The 22,385-nt window shown below is 34.7% G+C and overlaps 2 protein-coding genes across 7 annotated transcripts; one reads left to right on the top strand and one right to left on the bottom strand.

Annotated features, from left to right (window-relative positions):
* Positions 1-1,025: 1,025 nt before the first annotated feature.
* On the bottom strand, positions 1,026-14,732 carry LOC126762283 (heat shock 70 kDa protein 4). 6 transcript variants are annotated; one of them, XM_050478941.1, is made up of 8 exons: positions 14,623-14,732; positions 13,707-13,967; positions 12,371-12,671; positions 11,649-12,302; positions 11,007-11,570; positions 4,842-4,937; positions 3,963-4,163; positions 1,026-2,755 (listed from the first exon to the last, which is right to left on the bottom strand). In XM_050478941.1, the coding sequence occupies exons 2-8, from the start codon at positions 13,811-13,813 to the stop codon at positions 2,150-2,152; spliced, it is 2,529 nt and encodes an 842-aa protein (XP_050334898.1). In that variant the 5' UTR covers positions 13,814-13,967; positions 14,623-14,732; the 3' UTR covers positions 1,026-2,149. The 6 variants fall into 6 exon arrangements, with proteins under 6 accessions (XP_050334898.1, XP_050334897.1, XP_050334900.1 ...); XM_050478940.1 differs by having other exon boundaries at positions 14,555-14,722; XM_050478943.1 differs by lacking the exon at positions 14,623-14,732 and adding an exon at positions 14,262-14,282.
* A 7,165-nt stretch (positions 14,733-21,897) lies between these two features.
* LOC126762386 (uncharacterized) lies at positions 21,898-22,385 on the top strand. Its single transcript, XM_050479112.1, has 2 exons — positions 21,898-22,090; positions 22,154-22,385. Exons 1-2 carry the CDS (start codon positions 21,979-21,981, stop codon positions 22,183-22,185), a joined length of 144 nt encoding a protein of 47 aa, XP_050335069.1. The 5' UTR covers positions 21,898-21,978; the 3' UTR covers positions 22,186-22,385.

The raw sequence follows: 22,385 nt of genomic DNA, 5'->3' as shown, positions 1-22,385 counted from the left end.
TGACCGAATTGTAGGCGTCAGTGATCGCAGTTAAGTAAAATTTGTTAATTTGTATAAAATAAAAACAGGTTTCCTCGAATTGATCACACAAAGGAAAAATGTATTTTTTGACCGAAAAGGATGTCAAACAAAAAAAGCAAAGCCATATTATTAAAAATGGGACCCCTCATTTTCGTTTTCAGTTTTAAAATCATTAGAAAGCAATCTCCAATCTTTCACTAGAATACCTCACAAGTTTACCAATATTCATAGGCATGAATATCACCATTTTCGATATACATTATGTACATATGTATGTAAGCTAGAAAAGCTGGGAGCTACTACTTGTCACAAATACTATAGTGATGAATTTTGTTTTAATATTTTCATTGTTGCTTCATTTATGTATTTTAATGTAAAAGGATACGGTGAAAATCTAACATGTTCCATATGATTTCGACGTCTATTGAACAGAACTGTTAAGCCGTATTCAAAGTAAATAAATTATATTTAGAAACCTATTTATTTTTTAACTCAACCCACATATTTGTAACGCTATATACATACATATATCTATATACCCCCGCGGCCAAGCGTAACTTACCATTAAGAAATTTCTAGCGAACACGTGTTCTATCACTCATTGTAACGGTACTTGTTGCGGTAATGGAATTTTTCCGTTAAGTTTTAACGAGGTGATCTTTGACTTACACAAATATAAAATATTAAAAAAAATAAGTTGTGTCAAACATATATCAATCGTTAAGTCCGAAAAAAAATGTTAAAAAGTGTTTGGAAGGAGGAAATTTCAAGTAGTGTTTTGGAGAAACTTGTTGGGTCAATGCCTGCTCGTATCGAAGCTGTAATATCCGCTAGAGGTGGACCGACGCTATATTAGATTTCCCGTTATTCTTTTTGAATATGTTGTTACGCTTGGCCGCGGGTGTACATAGATTACCGCCAAGTATAGAACTGAGATGTCCAGTCACATAATAATCTAATTTCTTTTACCCTCTGTAAAATAAATGACCAAATGCAACCAGCAATTGTTGTTGAGTGTTGTTTATTTCGTTTTAGTTTATTAGATTAGGTGTATTCCTTTATAAATTCAATTTAGTCCAAACTGTAAATTTTATTATTTGAAAAATCTGCTAAATTCTAGAAATTAATACCGCAGCAATTAATTCAATTACATTGTACATACATACATAACCTTAATTATTACGTGAATGCGCTTTGCAATGTGATAATACGTATGTATGTAAGTTTATAGCTGTCACTTCTTCATACCTACATAATTGTTCATAAGCTTAAAAGTAAAGCAACAGAAATGTCATCATCGTATGGTGCATTGCATCTCCAATGGCGGTCCATGTGGTAATATAAATAAAATTATATGGTGTCTGATAAATTTAAATTACATTCTAAAAATGCCAAGAATTTTACAAATTCTGAAATTCATCAACATAAAGTTGATACAATATTAGCTGTCGCTGAATCCTCGGTATTTCTGCGAATATAAAATTTTCCCATTCGAGCTGTTTGTAATTTAATTTGTTTCTTTAAGGGAAAACATTATTAGGAGGACTCAGTGATTATTTTGCTTATACAATATTAATTTAAAAAAATATATTTACTCCAATTTCAATAGACAAAATAATAAGTTGAAAGCATTTTTGTGAATCAAAGATTAAGAGTTTTTAGCCAAAGCATTGATTGTAATCTGATTTGCACCTGATATTTAGGAATTGATTTATTTTCGGTTATATGTTATTTGGTCAATATTTTATTAAATTAGTAAAAATTAAAATCATTATTTTTATTGCAAATATTGAATTTCTTTTAATTGAGTTTGTATGTAAGTAATAACAGAATTCACACGGCGTTTGTTTTCTATTTTTATCTCAATATTTACTGACTGTTCTCAGTGGCAATATTGGTACCTATTATCGCCCCCAACTGCAATATTACGAAGATATATCCCTCTTCTCACTCTCACTTCACTTTTAATTCGATGCTCGCCTAACCACAGATATCATACGCATTTTGTTATTTCAAAGCAGAAAAAAGCTCGTGTTTGTTTTATATTTTCTGGCTTCCTAACGTATAGGCAGGACGACTTACATTCTATAAACACCCCCACCACAAAAGCAACTAGTTCTTGTTTTATTTATTCCACATCCATGGTAGCATCATCCATTGGATTATGTGCTGTTTTATCGTTTTCTTTCTCTGCATTTTCACCATTCTGCTCGCCCGCTCCCGCTGCATTGGCATCTTTCGCAGGCGCTGGTTTCGCAGCTGGTTTTGGTTTAGGACGATTAATAACCGAATTGACGCAAGCATTCAGCGTCTGTACTTCATGGCGTATATCGGCAACTTTGACAGGACTGTCATGCATGCGTGGCGTTTGTGTAAATTTTGCCATATTACTATCTAGCCACTTCTGCGCTTTATCGGCTGCCTCAGAGATGTTCAAGAATTCGGCCTCTGTTAGGTGATCATATTTAGGAGCGCCCTTTTTGAACTCATTTATAGAAGCGCGCGCTACTTGGATGCTATGGTTAAGTTCGTCAAATGCGGTTGGAGCATTCTCGTAATCATTAGCGCGTTCTTTGATAGGATCTGTTTGGGTATGAAGTCCTTTCAATTTATTAACATACGTATCACGATCACAATCTTCTCCCTCCTCATACAACCAGTTTTCGAGATCATTAAGTTGAGAGCAAATGGCTTCACGGTCTGCTTCCAAAACATAACGTTCAAGTGGACCACCCTGAAAGAAATCATTGTTTAAGATTAATATTTACAAATATACAAGTATTAATATATACAAATGATGTACATCTTGTTATATTATTATTTTAGCTAAAGTCCATGAGAAAGGATTTGATTGTCCAAGTAAGATGGCCTTTTGGAAAAAGCGTATCTGTGTGGTTGTTGAGAGACAACAAATTCCACATACAAGATGGTATGAGAAGGCTTACTAAGAGTGAAAACTGGAGAATGGGCGTGGACCGCCCACTTTTAGGTGAAACCACATATCTCAGGACCCGCCTGATCGATTTCAAATGTTTTTTATTTACTTTTTCCACTAAATCAAGTCGTACATCATAAATAGCACGTTCAATATTGACTTCTAAAGCTTGAAGAAAGTCTGGTTTATTACAAGAAGTAGTCTAATACTGTTGAATCACATCTTCTTGGAGGCCATTAAATGTCACAATTTCTTGAAATAATCGAATCTCTAAACTTATCGCGCAATAATTCGGTTGTTTCGATACTGTGTGACACGTAGCCCCGACTTGTTGGAACCAGATGTTGTCACGGCCAACTTCTTCCAATTGCGGTCATAAAAAGTTGGTTATCATCTATTTATACCGCTCTCCATTGACAGTAACGCAGTCACCAGCTTAATTTCAAAAGAAGTACGGACCGATGATTCCACCCGCCCAAAAACCAGAATCGACAATTTAGTTCATTTACCGCAATACTCAGACGAAAATGAGCCCCATCGCAGAAGATGATTTTAGTATTTACTTTGATAATGTTGTTCGTGCGTATATATGTCCATGATGAAATTGTAAAAAAATTACAGAATCTGACATATTTAAAATAGCCGAAACTACACTTAGAAATCCATATTTTCTATTGGTTGGAAATCCCGATACATATATAGTTAATTAACAAGAGAATCGGAATCCAAACAATTATGTCGTTTTGCGACTTGAGGTATTTCCCTAGCTTTGATTCTTGCTAGTTGCATTAGTATAAAAGTTCGGTTTTTGAACTTTGCCATTTAGTTTTTCTTCGTAACAAGAAATTAATTGAACATTTTAAACGGTCACTATGTAAGATATCAACGCACTCCTTTTTGAAATTAATATAATTAACAATGTATGTTATCTTTAAAAACATAGCAAAATCGCATCAAATGTCAAAACAAGTTTTAATTTACAACATCGTTAATAGTAAATGCTTACCTGAAGTTTGTTACGCATGTCGTACACATATTCCTCAAGGGCATTCCTAGCATCAACGCGTTGGGTCTCCCGGGCGTCATTTGCAATCATTTTAGCCTCTTGTTGTACCAAGTTCTGCAAGTCTGGTGATGAGAAACCATGAGTCTTCACTTCCATTGGAAGCTCTATTAATTTAGTGCTCTTCTTTTTCTTGTCAGAACCCTGAAAATAACAGAACAATGCACATTTATGACTTGCCGAGAATACAATTGTATTCTACAAATATAATTATATTTATAATTTAAAAAGAAGATATCCTCATGTAAATGAATGCAAAGGAAGGAAACAGCTCATACAGCAACAGCCTATAGGAATTTTAAAACGTCAAAATTGCCTTGGAAATCAGTAAGCAAAACCCTGCCGTGATTTCTGGTTAAATAACAATAAAGTTGTGTTATAAATCTTTACTTTATACAATTTTAATTAATATGGATAAAAACAAGTACTAATTCAAATCAATTTAAACTAACACGTAACTTTTCATACAAGTACGCAAATGTATATCGGTTTAAAATAGAATTATAAATTGAGTAGTATGATGGTTTTAAAAGAAAATTATATCGATAAATGTTAAAGTACATATACATATATGGTAGTTTGGTTTAAATTCATTTTGTGAAATGTAATACTATTGATATTTGGGGCACACAGGGTGTAGGCATGGCTTGTGAGCGGTCTTCTTTCTCAATTCAACAGGTACATATATGTATGTAGTTAAATTCATATTAGATGTTTTTTGATTTTTAATAATCGATCAATGTTAATAAATACAATTTTAGAAGACTCATGAACTTTTTTTAATATTTTAATATTTACTTTGGTAATTGCTAGAAAACGTACCGAACTAAACCAGCCTTTGACCCGCTGAGCCCACCCTTGTCCTCCAGGTGATGAGGCTGTTGATGTATTATTATCTTCCTCATTTTCATAACATGCCTACGCAATTATATAAAACAACAAACAAATCAATCAAAATTGAATGAGTCAATTGTATACTGATGTAATAACTTCACCAACTCACTAGACTTGCGATCTGGGACCAAACAAAACAGTTTAAGCGAAAGAAGTAATAAAAAACAGGCAGATGGTTAAAGGACAGTTGCAATAAACTCATGAATAAGTGCAAGGAGGAAATGAAAAACAAATGGTAATGCTGCTAAATACATATATATATTATACATACTTTTGTCAATCACTTCCCTTCAAAAAGAAAACACCATAATTTACAGGAATAAATATTTTGTTTTCTTTTGTGATACAACTAACTATGGGTTCAAAATTCTTGAATCTATTTAAGAAAAAAATATCTATTAATGGTTTAGACAATTGAAATGCACATTAACTAAAATATTCACCTGTCTATTAATTGTATGCCAAATAAACATATTTTCTAACAAAAATAACTAAATAGAAATGGTTAATATTAATAATTATTTAGTACTACTATATATCGGTCATTTGCACTTATTTTAAAAAAGCTCACCGATTTTTAGTGAGATAGATGTCAATGAACAGGCCTTCCACCATTCTTATTTGCTTTTTTGGTCAATCTCCGGAAATAGTTGATATTTAAGTTCTTATTTTTAATGGCTATGACATCGTAACAATAAAAATGTTTCTAATGTTTTTATGGCACATTGGGCTTTTTCGGAAATTGAGTTAAAACTGGTTTGCACTGCTGATTTTATACTGGCTGATGCCCTCCACGAAACTGCGCATTTGAAAATTTGCATTTTCAAAAATAAAAATATGCGAAATATATCCACATTGGGCTTTTTTATTTTAATAGTGATGCATTAAAGTCAAATGGATTGTGCAAAAATTTTACGTAAGCTCTTTCTACCATAACATTAAAATAAAAAAAAAAATCACAAATATAATAAAATTATTTAACTTAATTTAACATTTTAGCTAGCAATGACATTTTACACAGCATAGGATGGTTTCGTTGCCAATTTCTGTGCAACTACTTTTCAAATGTTGCAAGTTTTGTGCGTTTTTGCGCCACAGCTACGACAGTGATATCAAACTTTCCATTATAGAAAAAATTACAGTTTTACTTTTTCGAACAGATTGCATTATGCGCACTGCGCAATTTGCCTTACCGAAAACGCCCATTGTTTTCCCATATTCCTCTTCCAATACAAATATGAAATGCCCCAAATTTTTTTTTTTGGCATTACTGTTAATATTTTTTTAATACGTCGCGTTAAATAAACTTCGAGGGTGTGCCTCCTGAATACTTTAATTATAAATAATTTTCCTTTTCAGGGTTCTGAAAAAAATTCAGATATGTACATACATATACATATGTATGTATGTCGTTGTTATTCTATGTTATCTAATCCCAGCTTAGGTGGCAAGATTAGAGTGAGAGAGATTAGAGTTGTCATCGAAGTCATCTAACGGTAGGCCCAGAAAACATGCTGTTTCGAAGGGTTCGGACCATAGGAAGAGGGGTTATAGATGAGTGGAGTTCATGCAAGCAAAGAGATGATTACTCATGACTCATGCATGCTGGACAGTATATCTGCCTTCGTGGTGGTTAAAACAAACCAATTGAATGAATTTTTCCTCAACTTACTGCTTCAATCATATTAGAAAAGAAAAATATTTTATTGATGGAGCTTATTGCACAGAATGAAAACAATTTGCCCATTCATAAAAACAAGCTAGTTTTATCACAGCGTCGAAAAAAATTCGATGGGTTGTCGTCTCGCATCCCTTGTCAACTAGTCTTACAGCAAACTATTTGACTTAATGTACACATATACATACATATATTTTGTTTGTTTTTGCAGTTTATGTTTTAACTTAAATAAATTGAGGTACAAGCACCTATGTACATACATACATATATCATTATTAAAAAAATAAAACTTGAAAAACTAAACGGTAAATAATTTCCATAGCATTTTTCATTTTGTTAAGAATTATTTCAAAAAACCAGGGCTGTTCAAAAAATAACATAACATTTTATCGATCTTTTTATTTTGTTACATTAGTACACTTCATTTACTTCAGCAATAGCGCAACAACTACTAATGGACTCTTCAGTTGATACTGTACCAGCGACATGAACGCCGCAATTTACACAAAAGTAGACGAACGGTGTCAATATGTCAATCAAATTTCTTGGGTAGGTAGATAGGTGTACTATGAATTGATTTTGAAAATTTTTGGGTTGTGGCTTTTTTGTTAGTGTGCGATATGTTCGAGACGCGTGTAACAAAAGAAATAAATAAAAACCGATAATCGAATGTACGTAGCACGCGAAATTTGAAAATTCACCTTATTTTTTGAACAGACCTCATACATACAGCTATGGACAGAGATTTAACGCACTTTCTCATTGTGAAATACATTACTTAATAACGTTACAGTTAAAGAAAGTAAAACCGTTATATTGAACAAAAGCTATTTATTACTTCACTAACAACTAAAATAATTCAAAATACTTAATTTCTTTTAATAAATATACTTTACTATTTGACTTGGACAAGTATTTAGCTCCATGCCTCCTCTACTCCTGCCCAAAGATCGTTGCAATTTGAAAATTTTATTTGCCCAATTTTTCCTTTCACTTCATTCCACAAGTTTTGATCGGGTTTAGATCTGGATTTTGCGTTGGCCAATCAACAAGTGGAACTTTTTTTTGCGTGAACTGGCAATATGCTAGGGATCGTTATCGTGCATAAAGATCCAATTTGCTGGCATAACATTATAGGTAAAGGGCTCTATCGTATTCCTTAGTATATTAATTAAGATGTGATTTATCCATATTTTCTTTAGTATTTTTTTAAATCCAAGGCAGGAAAACTACCCCAAACTTTTAAATTTCCTCCACCGTGCTTTACGGTCTTTTTGGTATATCTTGGATTGACTTTTTGGGGTTTCTCTTGATGTACAAATGTTTTCCATCAGGGCCAATGTGGTTTATTTCAATTTCATCCGTAAAAAAGTATCATTTTCCAAAAATGTAAATCTTTTGATCTGTGACTATGAGCAAATGGCCAACGTACTTTATTTATTTATATTATTTTTCGACAGTATTAGTTTGTTTATGCTCACACGCCTAAAGAAATTATTTTAATTTAAACGTCTCCGTACTGGTCTACTTGACATGTTTAAGCCCAATTCTGCCTTGATTTCGACCATTATTGCCTGAGAGGATTTGAAAGTATCAGCTTTACATTCTCTAACAATCGCGTTGGGTTGTTTTGCGACGCGGCGCCTTACAAATTATGTTATGGGATAACAGATTGGGGTCATTCTTAACATTTTCATGTAATGTTAATTGAGTACAATATTAGCTATTTTTACTTGGTTTGTACCGTTTTTGTAAAGGTCCCAAATAATTTGTCTTTTTTTTCAAATTAACAGTAGTTTTATTTTGGCGTTTAATTAAAATTTGTAATAAAATTAACTATTCATTACAACTACACAACTGAGAACGGTTATTTGTTAAATCAAACATAACTAATGATCGAAAACTATAAGTGCGCTAAATCATTGTCCAATGAATTTATGACGTAATTTAACAAAAAACATATTAGCAACATCTGAATGGAAATGATAACGGTTATTTTCCACGCAGTTAAAGAGGCGTGAGAAGCAGTATTGATCTCCTAATAATAAATCTATGGAAATATCGCTCTCTTGTAGAAACAGCAATATTTCTAATTATGAATGCAAGTGCGCTAAATCTCTGTCCATAACTGTATGTATAGTATATCTACAATAAATACATGCGCGAATGTACGCTCTAGGAAAATTACTACTAAAATATCTACAACAAAAAGAGAATAAAAAATCGTAAATAAACTCATAAATATATGCATAATTACTTCTGCAGTAATCAGTATTTGTGCCTTTATTTTAAATATCGCCTTCATATTCGAAAATAATAATTATTTTATCTAAATATGTATCAATGGGAAATATTTACGTACTTGCTTGCTTCATTTACAGATACCAAAGAATAGGAAATGTATACAGGGTTTGTCCGGAAAGTAATAGGACTAAGTGAATTTACAAAAATGTATTGAACCAATCGCCACAATTCTTTAAAACTTTTCAAAATAGGCTCCTTCTGCGTCGATGTAGCGCTACCAGCGCGATTTCCAAGCATTGAAGGCGTCACGGAAGGCATTCTCCGGAATAGCCTTGAGAACCGAGGTGCATGCTGCTTGGATCCCCTGGATGCTTGCCTTTCATCGGCCTTTTTAGGCAAGAAAACAAAAAAAAAGTTCGGGGGAGCCACATCTTCAATCACCACATCATTATTTAAATATTCGGGGTCACTTTCACACTTGTTCAAATTTTCTTGGCACACTTCCACTCGCCGCAATTTCTGATCGTCAGTGAGCACTTTTGGGACCATCTTCGCGCACACCTTGTGCATGAATCATGAACCACAGAGTTTGATAAATTTAACATCTGGGCAATTAAACGAATACTTAGTCGACGGTCTGAGTACAAAACTTTGCGCACACGAGGCACCACTCACACACACCTTCTACCGAATCCAGTCGGTACGCGCATGCTCCGAAGTGCAGTCGCGGTGGAAGAAAATCAGTCCTATTGCTTTTCGGACAAACTCTGTATATATATACATACATATATGTTCGAATGTTTGAATTAAAAAAAAAAACTGTTGATAAAACTATCCATAGAACTTCAAATACAGGAAGGCGCACGAACCGTGATACAAAAAAAAAATGTAATAACTTTTTTGCTTTGTGAGTAATTGACTTACTTTTTTATTTGGCAGGTTATTATTTATTTATTCGATTCTGGAAGTATAGCAAGAAGACCGTACCATCGAGGTCCGTATATTCGTATTCAAGTAACAATCGCGGCTGTTGTATCGTCAATTCAGGCAAATCCAAGAGTTTCGGCTAGTAACTCTTCGGCGCAACTTGAAATTTGCAGACGGTCATTACAATGGACTTTACTTAAATCTTTTTCCGTACAAAGTTCAAATAACAAGCCGGTGAAGCACTCTACATTTGCTTATTCTCTTGGAATTTTGCCAAAAAAAACGATTGAAATAGCCGATAAAGACAATAACTTGATAAATTGTCTGTTTATGTCTGATGAGACCCATTTTGATCTAAACGGAAATGTAAACTAGCAACATTACCGTATATGGAGTGAATTAAATCCAGAAATAATCCACGAGAGAGGACTTCACCCAGAATGAGTCAGTGTGTGATGGGCAGTGTTATCAAAGTGTATTGTCGAGCCATACTTCTTTGAAGAAAACGGTGTAACAGTAACCCTCTTTGGGCACCGTTATTTAAAGATATTGGATAAGTTCTTTTACATAGAACTGCGTCGAAGAAGTAACCTTTTCAATAGCGTTTGGTTTCAGCAAGATGAAGCAACTGCACACATACATAGCCAGACTGATTATTGCAGAGCTCCAAAGAAAATTTGAAAACAAATTAATGTCAAGAAACTTCTCTTTCCGCTGGACCCAAAGTCACCTGATCTGACTGCACCATAATTTTTTTTTTTTTGGGTAATTTTAAAAGGAATGCATTCATTAAAACAAATTATTACGGTTTGTTTTTTAAGCATGATTTATGCGCCACCCTGTGTTTAAAGAGGATTCTAATCAATCAGTGAAGACTTCATATTAAAGATATTCAAGTCTCCCCGCTTACATAGCATTCTTACGCCTATTATAAATATTTTATGATTGGCTATATATGACGCGTAATAGTTTTTTCGTCAATGGTTATTTTAGAGCTGTGCTTGTTATAAAATATTCAATTTCTTGATTGATTTTGATTGAAATATTGAATTGCAACAACCTACAAGGAAACTACTCATACAGACATGGTGGTGGTTTTTATCGTTAAAAGCACAACAAAATTACAGTTATATACAAAAACTCGATAAGCAAGGAAATGCATATCCTATTCCATGTATTCAAATGAATAACAAATAAATATACACAAATTAACAATGCTTCTTATTTTACACACTTGAACTCACCTCTTGCTGTACATCCATAGGTTCACCAGCGTTACCAGTTTGCTGTTGTTGATCGCCAGCATTCCCCTTTTCTTCACTGCTAGGTGCTAAATTTTGCTCGCCGGCAGTAACTCCAGCATTGGCAGTTTCTTCTTCTTTCTTGTCAACAAGAGAAGCACTAGAAATCAATACCAGACCGTGGTGATTGATGCGGACTTTCACTTTAACTTCCTGATGCTCTCCACGTTCATTTGGTTTAACATCTTTAATAAACCATTTTCCTATAACTGGATCTGGGAAGGGTATAGATTGTGCATATTGCACTGTCATTGAGAAGGGTTCTTTTCGGTTCAATGTTAGTAAGCGACTGAACGGAGCGGAATGAAAAGCTGGGAATACTTCGATTTCACCGCCGGCTTGAGAACCCTCACCATCCCAACTCACTTTAACAGCGTAATTTTGGATATCAGTTACACCAAATTCGCGGACTCGAACTGCTGGTGACATGATTGCACATTGCAATGCGGCACCGCGTGAAACCGACTCATCTTGATTCAATGTGGTACTAGCAGGTTTTCCGAATACCTAAACATTGATTAATGTATTAATAATAACTTTTGAATATCAAAAAATCGTAAGCTTCATATTAGCTATGTTTATTACCTGTTCAATAAGTTGCTTTATGGCCGGGATACGAGTAGTACCACCGACAACTTCAACTGAGTGTATGTCATCCAGCGACAACTTGGAATCTTGTAACAGTTTAATGAACGTCATCTCTACTCGTTGAAACAAATGAGAACATAAATCCTCCATCTGGGAACGTTGCATTGACGAAGAAACATCAACATCATCCATAAAACATTCTATATTTATAGGCAATTTTGTACTGTTCGCAGACATTTGCTTCTTCAATTTCTCAATTTCAGTAAGCAAACGTAGATAAGCACGAGGATTTGTCTTGGCGTTCAGCTTATAACGATCGTAAAACTCTTTGGCAAAATGTTCTGCCAACACATTGTCAAAGTCGCGTCCCCCAATCTGATCCCATGCACTTGCAAGCATTTTCAATTTACCCTTAGTAAAGGCGCACACACTTACTTGAAGTGAAGAATTGCCACAATCGACGAATACAACATTGCGTGGTTTACTTTCATCAGGCAAATCTTGCTTATAAAAACCATATGAGAGCGCAGTTGCTGTCGTTTCGTTCATAAGGCGCAAAACATTTAGACCTGCAATTTGAGCAGCGTCTAACAATGCTTTACGTTCCGAGTTAGTGAAGTATGCTGGGCAAGTGATTACACAGTCATTAACCTAATTTCAATTAATAAAACCACGAAGATGAAATTGAAGACTTTATATAAAAAAGAACCAAAACATACCTGTGCTTGCAGAGCAGTTGTCGATGTTTCCTTCAATTTAGTGAATAACATTGCTGTCAGTTGTTCGGGGGAAAAGTACTGTTCCTGATCCAAGTAATTAACTTTGTAGCCAATGCTGCCATCAGAACGTTGATCCACTTTCGTTGGAATGCTGTTAAGTTCTCGTTGAACGTGTGGATCGTTGAATTTCCGTCCCAACAAACGCTTGAAACCACTCACTGTATTTTTCATATTTGTGACTTGTTGATTTTTAGCAGCCACGCCAATAATGCGCTTCTTTCCATCGAAAGCCACAAAGGTTCTGAAAAAATAAAAGCGATTTAAAGTAAAGTATATATTAAATAACACACTCCCTGATAATTTATATATAATTTATTTCGTAACTCTCTTAAATAGTTAAGCATTGACATTATCTTATTTAACCCAGTGAGCAATATATTTATACATGCACCTAACCGCTTACAAAAAAAAAAATAAGAGTAGTTTTAACATCAAAATTATATATATTTTTTTTGCTATAAAAGTTATTATAATTTAACATTTTAGAAAATAAAGCATACAGGTTTATTTTATAAGAAAAAAAAGCCGGCTAAAGTTGACGCCAGCTATCTTTTAATGTGTAACTAACAAAAATTACTCAACGCTCACCGTTTCCAAAACAGTCGGGTCTATGTAACCGGAAAGTACCCGGATTTTTTATCCTGACAAAGACTATCAACTGAAATTTAAAATAGCGGATTCCGAATTCAGAATTAAAAAGAGAGTAGCGAGAATTAGAGGAAGTTCGCCTGATATCAAAATATAAACGTAAAATTCATTATTAATCAATGCTAATATCTCAAAAATCATAAGCCGATGACAACTATATATAATATATGTATGTATGTATATATTTTCCATATCTGGCAAACTTCCTCTAATCGTACGGTTGGGGGACGCTATTCTAAATCCCAGTCCGATTCTTAAGTGATATTTACTGATGCAGAAATAAAATTTAACATGAGACGTTTATTTAACAATAAAAAAGTTATTATTTGAAAATTGCATACATATTATTATTTTTTTTCAGATATTACTGTATTAAGAAAGTATTCAACCAATATTGTTACTTTAAATACAAATATTACAATATTCATTGTCTGACTTATTTTTCTTCCAAGCAATTATGCATACATATGTACATATGTTGGCATATGTATATTATTTTTTCGTCGTAGACAGAGTACAGCGGCGATAAGAGACAACCATAACCTCAAAATGTATAGTTTAAAACATGCATTTATTTTGCACTATGTGATGTTCCTTAATTTTACAAGAAAATAATTATTATACTTACGGCGTTGCACGTAAACTGTAGTCATTAGCAAGGGTTTCAATACCACCGGCCTTGGCGGCAGCAACATAGCAAGACTCATTGCCAAAATCGATTCCAATCACAGACATTTCTTCAATACGTTATTTCAGATACCTCAATTACTTTTTAATAACTTCTGTTCAAGTGTAGTATAATCAGCACCGTCGTTAAAAGTGTGTTGCCCTTTCGTTCCTTTGAAAGATTTACTGCTAGTTTTCCTTTCAGCACAATGAGTCACAAATTCTATAATTTTTGACAATAGAAGAAAAATCACAGGAAAACTTTCATTTTCTTTAAGTTTTTATTTAAAAAAATACAAAATATCTAAAGAAACGATTGATTATTTACGACTTTTTCTTTCCAGAAGTTTCAAACCAATTTCGACAAGCCTAATTCTCATCCACCACCACGCGACTCAACACTTTGAACTAATAACTCGCCCCAAACCGAACATGTGGATAACGAAACGAAAATTTTGCACCGGACTGAAAGCTTCCCCCCACTATTCAACTACATTGTACTACAATTGTTACTAACCTATTCGATTTATATGTATGTACTTGTATCAAATTGTAATATTAAATCACTTCTCTGATATACATTAGTAGTTTATTTATATATTATGGAAGATTTTATGTTTACTAAATACTTAGAATTAAATCAACAGTGCTACTAATTTTGATTAACTACAGCTTCCGTGTTCGGTACATATTTTTTCTCATTCAATTACATATATCTTTGCTCTTTATCCCATCTTTAACATTTTCACAGTTCACATTTTCAAATCAAATAATTATTTTTCTTTTCGTGGATATAGTCATTTAAAATACCTGTTCATGAATATGATTTTTTACTATATTAAAAAGTGTACGTGTTCTTTCAAGAAAAATTTATTTACCACAATATCACTTTTCTTCAGCGTGTTTTATCGAGTACTAAATGCTAGTTTTCACCTTCTCTTTTTATTGTCGTTCGATACTGGAAATTTCCTAAAGGTTATTTTCGTTCTAGAAAATTATAGAAGCACTGTAGATGTCGCTGTCAAAAGATTACAGATTTTGAATTATAATAGATTCCTCTTAAAATTTCCATTAATTTTCATAGTTTAACCTCTACTTGTACACAATTAACCATACCGTTTAGTAATTAACTAAGCTAATGGTAAGTAATTTTTATTTATTTAACAATAGATTGATGTAAAATTATCTAAGCAACTCTGTGAAGAGTGTTCAGTGAGAGAAAAGTACCAGCTGGGGCTAGCAGTATGTGAAAGAATTGCTATTGAGGTTGGTAATGTTTTTGTATGGGCATTTGATATCATGAAATAATCGAAATGGCGTCTGGTAGGTATGTTCAAGTTGATATACAGTGTCGGACAAAACATATTGGACTCCTACCAACGAATTACATTATCATCTCCTAATCTCGCAAGGATATCCTTGTATATGAATCGATCTAATTGATTCGATGAAGAGGTTCAAGGCCAAGCTCGGAAAAACGTCCATATACCATAATGCCACCTCCACCATGCTTAACCTTACCTTGGCAGTATCGGGGATCTGACCTTTTATCTTTTGGTTGGCGAACTCTTCTCATTCCGTTTGAATATTTCAAAATAAATTTTAATTCATGAGAGAAAAGTATTGTTTTCCATCGTTTTACTAACCAGTATACGTCTTAGTAGATTTTTTCTTGATATAAAAGACTTTTTAGCTTCTTTGTACAGTAAGGCTGGTAACTTCCAAATATAAGGCTTTAACCACGCTCGCTGCCGACTAATCTGGAAACTATTTTAGTTCTCAAAGTATTTTTGAATCATCATGACGTGTTGTAGCTTTGGGCCGTCTTCCACGATGGTAAGTTTCCACAGATCCATTGTTCCTAAATTTCTTTATAATAAAGCTCACTGTTAATTTGTTGACATAAAAATTCATGTAGTTTTACTATTACTAGTAGTTTTTACTATTAATTGTTTTAATAGAATTTAATTTTTGTTTCCAGCCATGGTCCCTTTTTTATTAATTTCTTCGAAATAAGTGAAATTTTAATAACGTCACAACTTTTTATATAAGGAAACTTGATTAAATTAAAATGATGATGATTTTTTATGTTTTGTCCGACACTGTAAAGGCTTTGATCTCTAGAAGCATTTAAAATTTTACGAGGATGATAAAAAATGAAATGAACCTTTTTATAAATGCATTTCTTAAAAAAAACAAATTTCAAATTTTAAGGCTTAAATAATTGTTGCATAATGCTTATTAAATTCTAAGCGAAGCCAGGTCCTTATCCACCTGGTCCTTCAAAAAGAGTGGTGGTCTTCCTCTTTTTCTGCTTCTGGAGTGTTTTCGTCCATTCGGACAACATGACCAATGTCATCGTATATCTCATACAGCTCATCGTTCCATCGAATGCGATATTCGCCCTGGTCAACGCTCAAAGAACCATAAATCTTTCGCAGAACCTTTCTCTCGAACACTCGCAACGTCGACTCATCAGTTGTTGTCATCGTTTAAGCCTCTGCACCATAAACCAGGACGGGAATAATTAGTGACTTATAGAGTTTGGTTTTTATTTGTCGAGAGAGGACCTTACTTCTCAATTGCCTACTCAGTCCGAAGTAGCACCTGTTGGCAAGAGTTATCCTGCGTTGAATTTCCAGGCTGACATTGTTGGTGGTGTTGGTGCTGGCTCCAAGATAGACGAAATTATCTACGACTTCAACGTAGATGCGATGAACCAAACGATATAAGGTTATAGCTAACTGTAGATCTACTGAAAATTGCCTAATGGATTGAGAATTGTTAAACTGTGCACTGTCTTTGATCAAGGACAATAGCAACGTAAATTGATCTCTTGAGACTCTGAGCATTTGTTAATAACGTTCTTCGTCTAAATAGTCAAGAACATTAGATCTCCATTCCCGACACTTTCTATCATTTTTGATCATTCACAATAAATTGACCGAATCAGGCGTTCATATATCACTATATCATATATCTATAGATTCAGAAATGGGTGCTCTCATACCCTTGTATATATCGGTATAGGAGTTTTGCAATCTGCAATCTTGCAAGAGCAAGAGAAACCCCCTAATACATGGTCTACACATTTTTATGCAAACTACTATTTCATGCAAAGAACTGTCACTTCAACAGTGTGATAGATCAGTCTTTTTTTATTTTTTATTTATGAATTTCATAAAGCCTTTTCAAATTTTTAAGCTTTTTCATAGCTCGTATTTGCCTGCTCGACGCCATTTCGCAAATGATTATGTTATGATAGCAAATGCCCACATACCGATTTGGCAATAGCAATAGATTTGACTGTTAAGGTCCGTATCCAGCTCTCAAGTAATTGCTCAAGAAAAAAAATACATTATTTCTTCAAGTAATTTTGACAGCTGGTTACGCATTGTGAATGATCCACATTAGAAGAGCAAGAAAATAAACTTTGTGCGTAATATGTGTGTAGCAACATAAATATTTTCATTGCGATTTAAGGAATGTTGTTGATGATTGGTAAGTTTTATACAACATTCCAAAATGAACTATATTTCATAATAATGATTTTGACTAATTTACGATGAATTTGACAATTACTTTGAATTTCCTTCAAGAAACAATTGTTGATTTCATACTTCGCAAAACCACCGTTGCCATATTCGCATTTTATTGAAAAATTTATTAAAAGTTAGTATTAGTTTCTTTAGAGCTCGCATACTAGCGGTAAATTTTCTTGACCATTTCTTAAGCGTTTTTTTTATATGAAGTTTTTACATTTCTTGCGAGCTGGAAACTACCCTTTAGCAGAGAACATTCTCTGGTATAAGTATATAAATATTTTATGTGCGATTTAAGGAATGTGGATTAAGATTGGTAAGTTTTATACAAAATTTCAAAATGAACTATATTTAATTATAATTATTATGTTGGCTAATAGCGCGTTCTTTTTTTAGTAGTAGGAGGAAGCATCGAAAGCCGGAGTGCGGGACTTTAGTCCGCTAAACCTAACCTACTCCCAACTCAAGACTCTCCTATGGAACCACCAGATAAGGCATTACTTCATGGGAGTGACAAGACATTTTACGCCTCCTCTATAGCGCGGACGGACTGACGCCTATTTTACTGTAGCTGACTTAATATTGTCGCGATGGAAGTTTCCGCTTCACGAACAGCATCCCACTTCTCAGAGGACTGAGACATAGGTACAGTCAAACTTCTTCTTCTTCTATTGCTGTTTCTAACTTTTCTTTTATATTTATAAAACGAGGACAATGGAAAAATACGTGTTCAGAGTCTTCTATTGACTCCGTACACATCGAACAATACAGACTAACGCCATTATTAAATTTGTATAGATAGCCTCTGAAGCACCCATGACCGCATAATATTTGGGTCAGGTGGAAATCCAGGTCCCCATCTTGTCTACTTATTCACGTATGGATGTCAGGTATAAGTCTGTGGGTCCACCGTCCTTTAGTTGAGGTTTGCCACCATTGCTGCCATATAGTTTTTTTCTCAGTTCATATAATCTCGTCAAATTACATTTATTTTGGAGGTCATCAAGTTGTTTAGCTACTGCTACGACTATAAGGTCGTCCGCGTATGCAATTAGCTTAATGTTTTTTGGTTGTGGAATTCTTAAAACCCCATCATACACTAGATTCTATAAGAGAGGGCCTAAAACAGAACCTTGTGGTACACCATTTGAAATAGGGTAGCTCTTGATGCCTTCGGTGGTGTCGTAGATCAGCTTTCTATTTTCAAAATAACTCATAACGATATTTATGAGGTACTGAGGGGTGCGTATTTCATATAATTTGTCCATTTAGCAGAGTTGAATGCAGGGTGATCAGCGCACAATATTTTTTTGTACCACCTTTCCATCTTTTGCCACTTACTGCACTTTTCGCAGTGGCGACAACTTCCTTCAGCGCATCTATAGTAGACCTCTGTTTTCTGAAGCCGTATTGTGTTTCTGGTAGTCCGCCGGCTTCCAGGATAGCATTCTCCAAGCGGTTTCTTTGTATGCTTTCGTACACTTTGCCTATTGTGTCGAGCATACACAGAGGTCGATACGAAAAAGGTTAATCTAGTGTTTTTTTGGTTTTGGGACAAAAACCCGGCGCTGCACTTTCCAGGGATCGGGGAACAACCCTTCTTTTATACATGCGTTGTACATTTTTGCGAAAAGAGTGGGCTTTGAAACTATGGCTACCTTTAGAGCTCTGTTTGGTATGCCATCGATACCAGACGCTTTATTGTTTTTGATTTTTAGCTGTGGCCAATAGTTCTTCTTCTGTAACCAGTGGAGGTGATTCAGCAGCTTTGTTTCGTCGCACCGCGCTGGTAATCAGGGCGTGCGTCGGAAATAAGGCCTCGACGACTTTCTTCATGAACGGAGCGCATTTCGGTTGCTGCCGCTTGTTTTGGAATTTGGACATACAGATTTTATAAACAGTCCCCCAGGGGTCTATATTCGCTTCTTTACATGTCTTTTCAAAACATATTTTTGTGCTACGGATTATAGCTGACTTTAGAAGCTTCTAATGGCTTTTAAAAACTTCTTTGAGACGGTTTTCGATTTCGCTACTTTGATTGCGTTGTAGGCGACGTTGTGCTAAGTGACAGAGCTTTCTCAACGTGGAAATTTCTTCATTCCACCAGTATACAGGTCTTCGCTTATTGTGACATTTTTTGCCTTCGCATTGTAGCGTCGCATGCTGCTACCAGTTCCTTTCGCAATGTGGTACTAAGTGGACGCTGCCTTCGCCTAATGCTATTGCTGCACTCCAGACTGTCTCAAAATCTGTTTGCTTCCAGCTTCGTTTTTGTATAGGGTTACTACGTGGGAGTACCTGGTCTCGAGAGAATAAAACTTCTGCAATGATTGCCATGTGGTCACTATTTGTGAACATCTCTGGCACCTCCCACTTGATGTGTCTGCTTAGTGCGTCATTTGCAAACATCAGGTCTATTATAGTATTTTTCGTGTCACTATTCATTATTGTGAGATTGGTTTGGCTCAGGAATTCTAGAACTAGGCGCCGACGATGGTTTGAACTTCTGCTACCCCAGGCAGTAGAGCATGCGTTAAAATCGCCTGCCATTATTATCGGCGATTTGTCTCTCCATGTAAAGCCATTTTTTGCTTCGCTGCAGCAAGACGTGAATGTTTGTCCATTGCTGATTTGCCACTTCTATCTCTAATCCAAGTACTTACCGAACGTTGGGAATATTGCTCACTCAGAAAGGCGACATCAATGTTGCTTTCTATTAAGATTTGTTGCAGCAAGGCTTGTTCTGCGGCGCAGTGGTTTAAATTCAGCTGCAATATTCTCATTTTCAATTATTTTTAGCACCTCCACGTATTTGGGACCAGTTGTACTTAGAACCGAATGTTCTCGGTGTATTAATGCATACTCCACAACGTGTGCAAAGAAAGGACCTGTCGATCAGACTGCAACATTTACGCGCCATATGACCTGAATGGAAACATCTGTAACATCGCCCGGAAGTAACAGATCGACCACCCGATCTTTACTTTGCCAAAATTAAGTTCAGTCTTGGCATCTTAAGCACACAGGGATACAAGGGCTATTTGAGCGCCGCTTCTTGTTTTCCGAATATTTTTAACATTAGCTGGCTCTATGTTCTGCATTCAGCACTCTTTCTGTAATGCGCAGCAGATTTCTTCAGGAGTAGTGATCTCATCTAGATCTTTGCACATTATAGTCACGTTGTGTGTTTTTGGTTGTACTACAGCCATCTCGCCAACCACTCCCTCTAGGGTCTGAATAGTTTCAGCTCCTTTGTCTCCTTGGCTTTTTAGCTCTATGAGCTGGTCTGCATACGAGGCTCCGTCCTGTTTTGTTAGAATTATAGCGTCTGGTTTCGACCTAAATCTCTTTTCCATGGGCCTCTTCTTTTTTACCACGTCTACGCATTTCTCGGGTGCTGGTTTATTTGCTGCGGTGTCTTCATTATTTATTTTCATGACTTCACTTAATGTTTCTTGCACTTTTTGAGTTACGTTTTTTGGCTTCTTCGTAGGTGGTAGGAAGCCTGATGTCTCCAGTGCTCTTTTTGGTGTATTTTGGGGAGATACTTGTGACGCTTTCCCTACCATTACTATTTTAGATTGGATTTCGGGATTATTTGTTTTGTCATACAAGTTCGTTATGCTGCTTACAAGTTCTCGCATAGCTTGTTTTATGTGTCTCTGTCCGGACATCATATTTTCGTGCTTCTTTATTTTCCTGCCCAGTTCGCAAAGTTATTGACAGATTCTCTACTTTGCGCTCTATCGGATATGCCACTCTTGTTCTCGTGGTGGACTCCTCATTTTTTTTTGCCATTTGGCGGCGTTCTTGCAATTTTTGAAATCCTCCGAAAAGGATTTTCTGGTGTGCACCCAGAAGTATTCTCAGAGTCATACCTCACTAGGAAAGAGTTGAGAACACCTGCCAACTAGTCTGTTCAGTCTCTTCCTCTTAAATTTAATTTCAATTTATGTAAGCAGTCTCTAATCACTATTTGAGACATTTTGAGGTAAAGTTACTATTCACTAAACAGTCTTTAGGGTTAGTCTCAAAATATTGTCTTCAAATTTGTTACCTGATAGTTAGCAGGTCACAAAACTAAAAAAAGCTCTTGTTTGCCATTTTGAATATTCTGAATAAACTTCATCATAGATATTGATCGATTGCCGTTTTTATATTTTGTAAGTAACTCAAACACGAAAAGGTTAAAAATAAATCAATTTTACATAAATTTTATAAATATTATGAAACAAAATCAACACATTTTTTTATTTTTGTTGGTAATTACGTTTTTTGATTATGTTATAGAAAATTTAATATTCGTTAACAACATACTTATTTATTTTCAGTCAAGTGCAAAAACATCTTTGAATAATGAAATGTAATAGATTTTGTGACTGTTACTTATAGAATACCGATATCGTCTCAAGTCACAAAAAATTTCTCTAACTTAAAATTTCAAATTTAGAGACTTGTGGCTGTATCACAGTACAGAATCGCCCTACAGGGCTGTTAATTTTAATAGTCGTTTAGGGTAGCTTAAATTTGTTAAGTGAAAGTTAGTTATTCTATGAAAAGGGTTGGCAAGTCTAATTAGGCCTTAAGTCATCGATAGTCAAAATAAACTATCGATTGTTTTGCATCTCTATTCTCTAAACAACAAACACGTGAAGATTAATATAGAAAATTTGTTAAATTAATAAAAGAAATATGTTTCGAATGCCACCACAAATCGATCCTGCTGAGGAGAAAAAACGAACCCAAGCAGATGTGCGTAACAATTTTGTTTTTTTTACGGTGTTATGTGCTGCTATCCGAATTGGTACGTAAATAAATGAAATATTAATGCGTTTAAGTCATTTCATTAATATGTTTATCGTTGCAGCTCCTTATGTCTTAGGTAAAATAAGTGCATAGCTATTCTTTCGAAGAAATTTGGTTTTGGAACATCAAGGATATTTATATCTGTCGTTTAAGGAATGAAATCTGCTAAATCGAAATGTTATCATAATCAATCTTATACTTATGTTAAGATCAAAAAATAATTTTTGTCGTAAAGATATGTCATGACTCGTTGCCTCAAGCATTTTTCAAATAAATTCCGTGACGAAATTGAA

The sequence above is a fragment of the Bactrocera neohumeralis genome, chromosome 6 (genome assembly GCF_024586455.1).
Source record: "Bactrocera neohumeralis isolate Rockhampton chromosome 6, APGP_CSIRO_Bneo_wtdbg2-racon-allhic-juicebox.fasta_v2, whole genome shotgun sequence".
Classification (NCBI taxonomy): domain Eukaryota; kingdom Metazoa; phylum Arthropoda; class Insecta; order Diptera; family Tephritidae; genus Bactrocera; species Bactrocera neohumeralis.
This window is presented reverse-complemented; position numbering and strand designations above follow the sequence as displayed.

Coding starts and splice junctions, on each gene's coding strand:
- LOC126762283 (XM_050478941.1), bottom strand. CDS start 13,813: ATGTCTGTGATTGGAATCGATTTTGGCAATGAGTCTTGCTATGTTGCT. Junction 4,164..4,841: donor TCAAAGGCTGGTTTAGTTCG/GTACGTTTTCTA, acceptor TGTTATTTTCAG/GGTTCTGACAAGAAAAAGAA. Junction 2,756..3,962: donor ACATGCGTAACAAACTTCAG/GTAAGCATTTAC, acceptor GATTTCTTTCAG/GGTGGTCCACTTGAACGTTA.
- LOC126762386 (XM_050479112.1), top strand. CDS start 21,979: ATGTTTCGAATGCCACCACAAATCGATCCTGCTGAGGAGAAAAAACGA. Junction 22,091..22,153: donor ATGTGCTGCTATCCGAATTG/GTACGTAAATAA, acceptor TTATCGTTGCAG/CTCCTTATGTCTTAGGTAAA.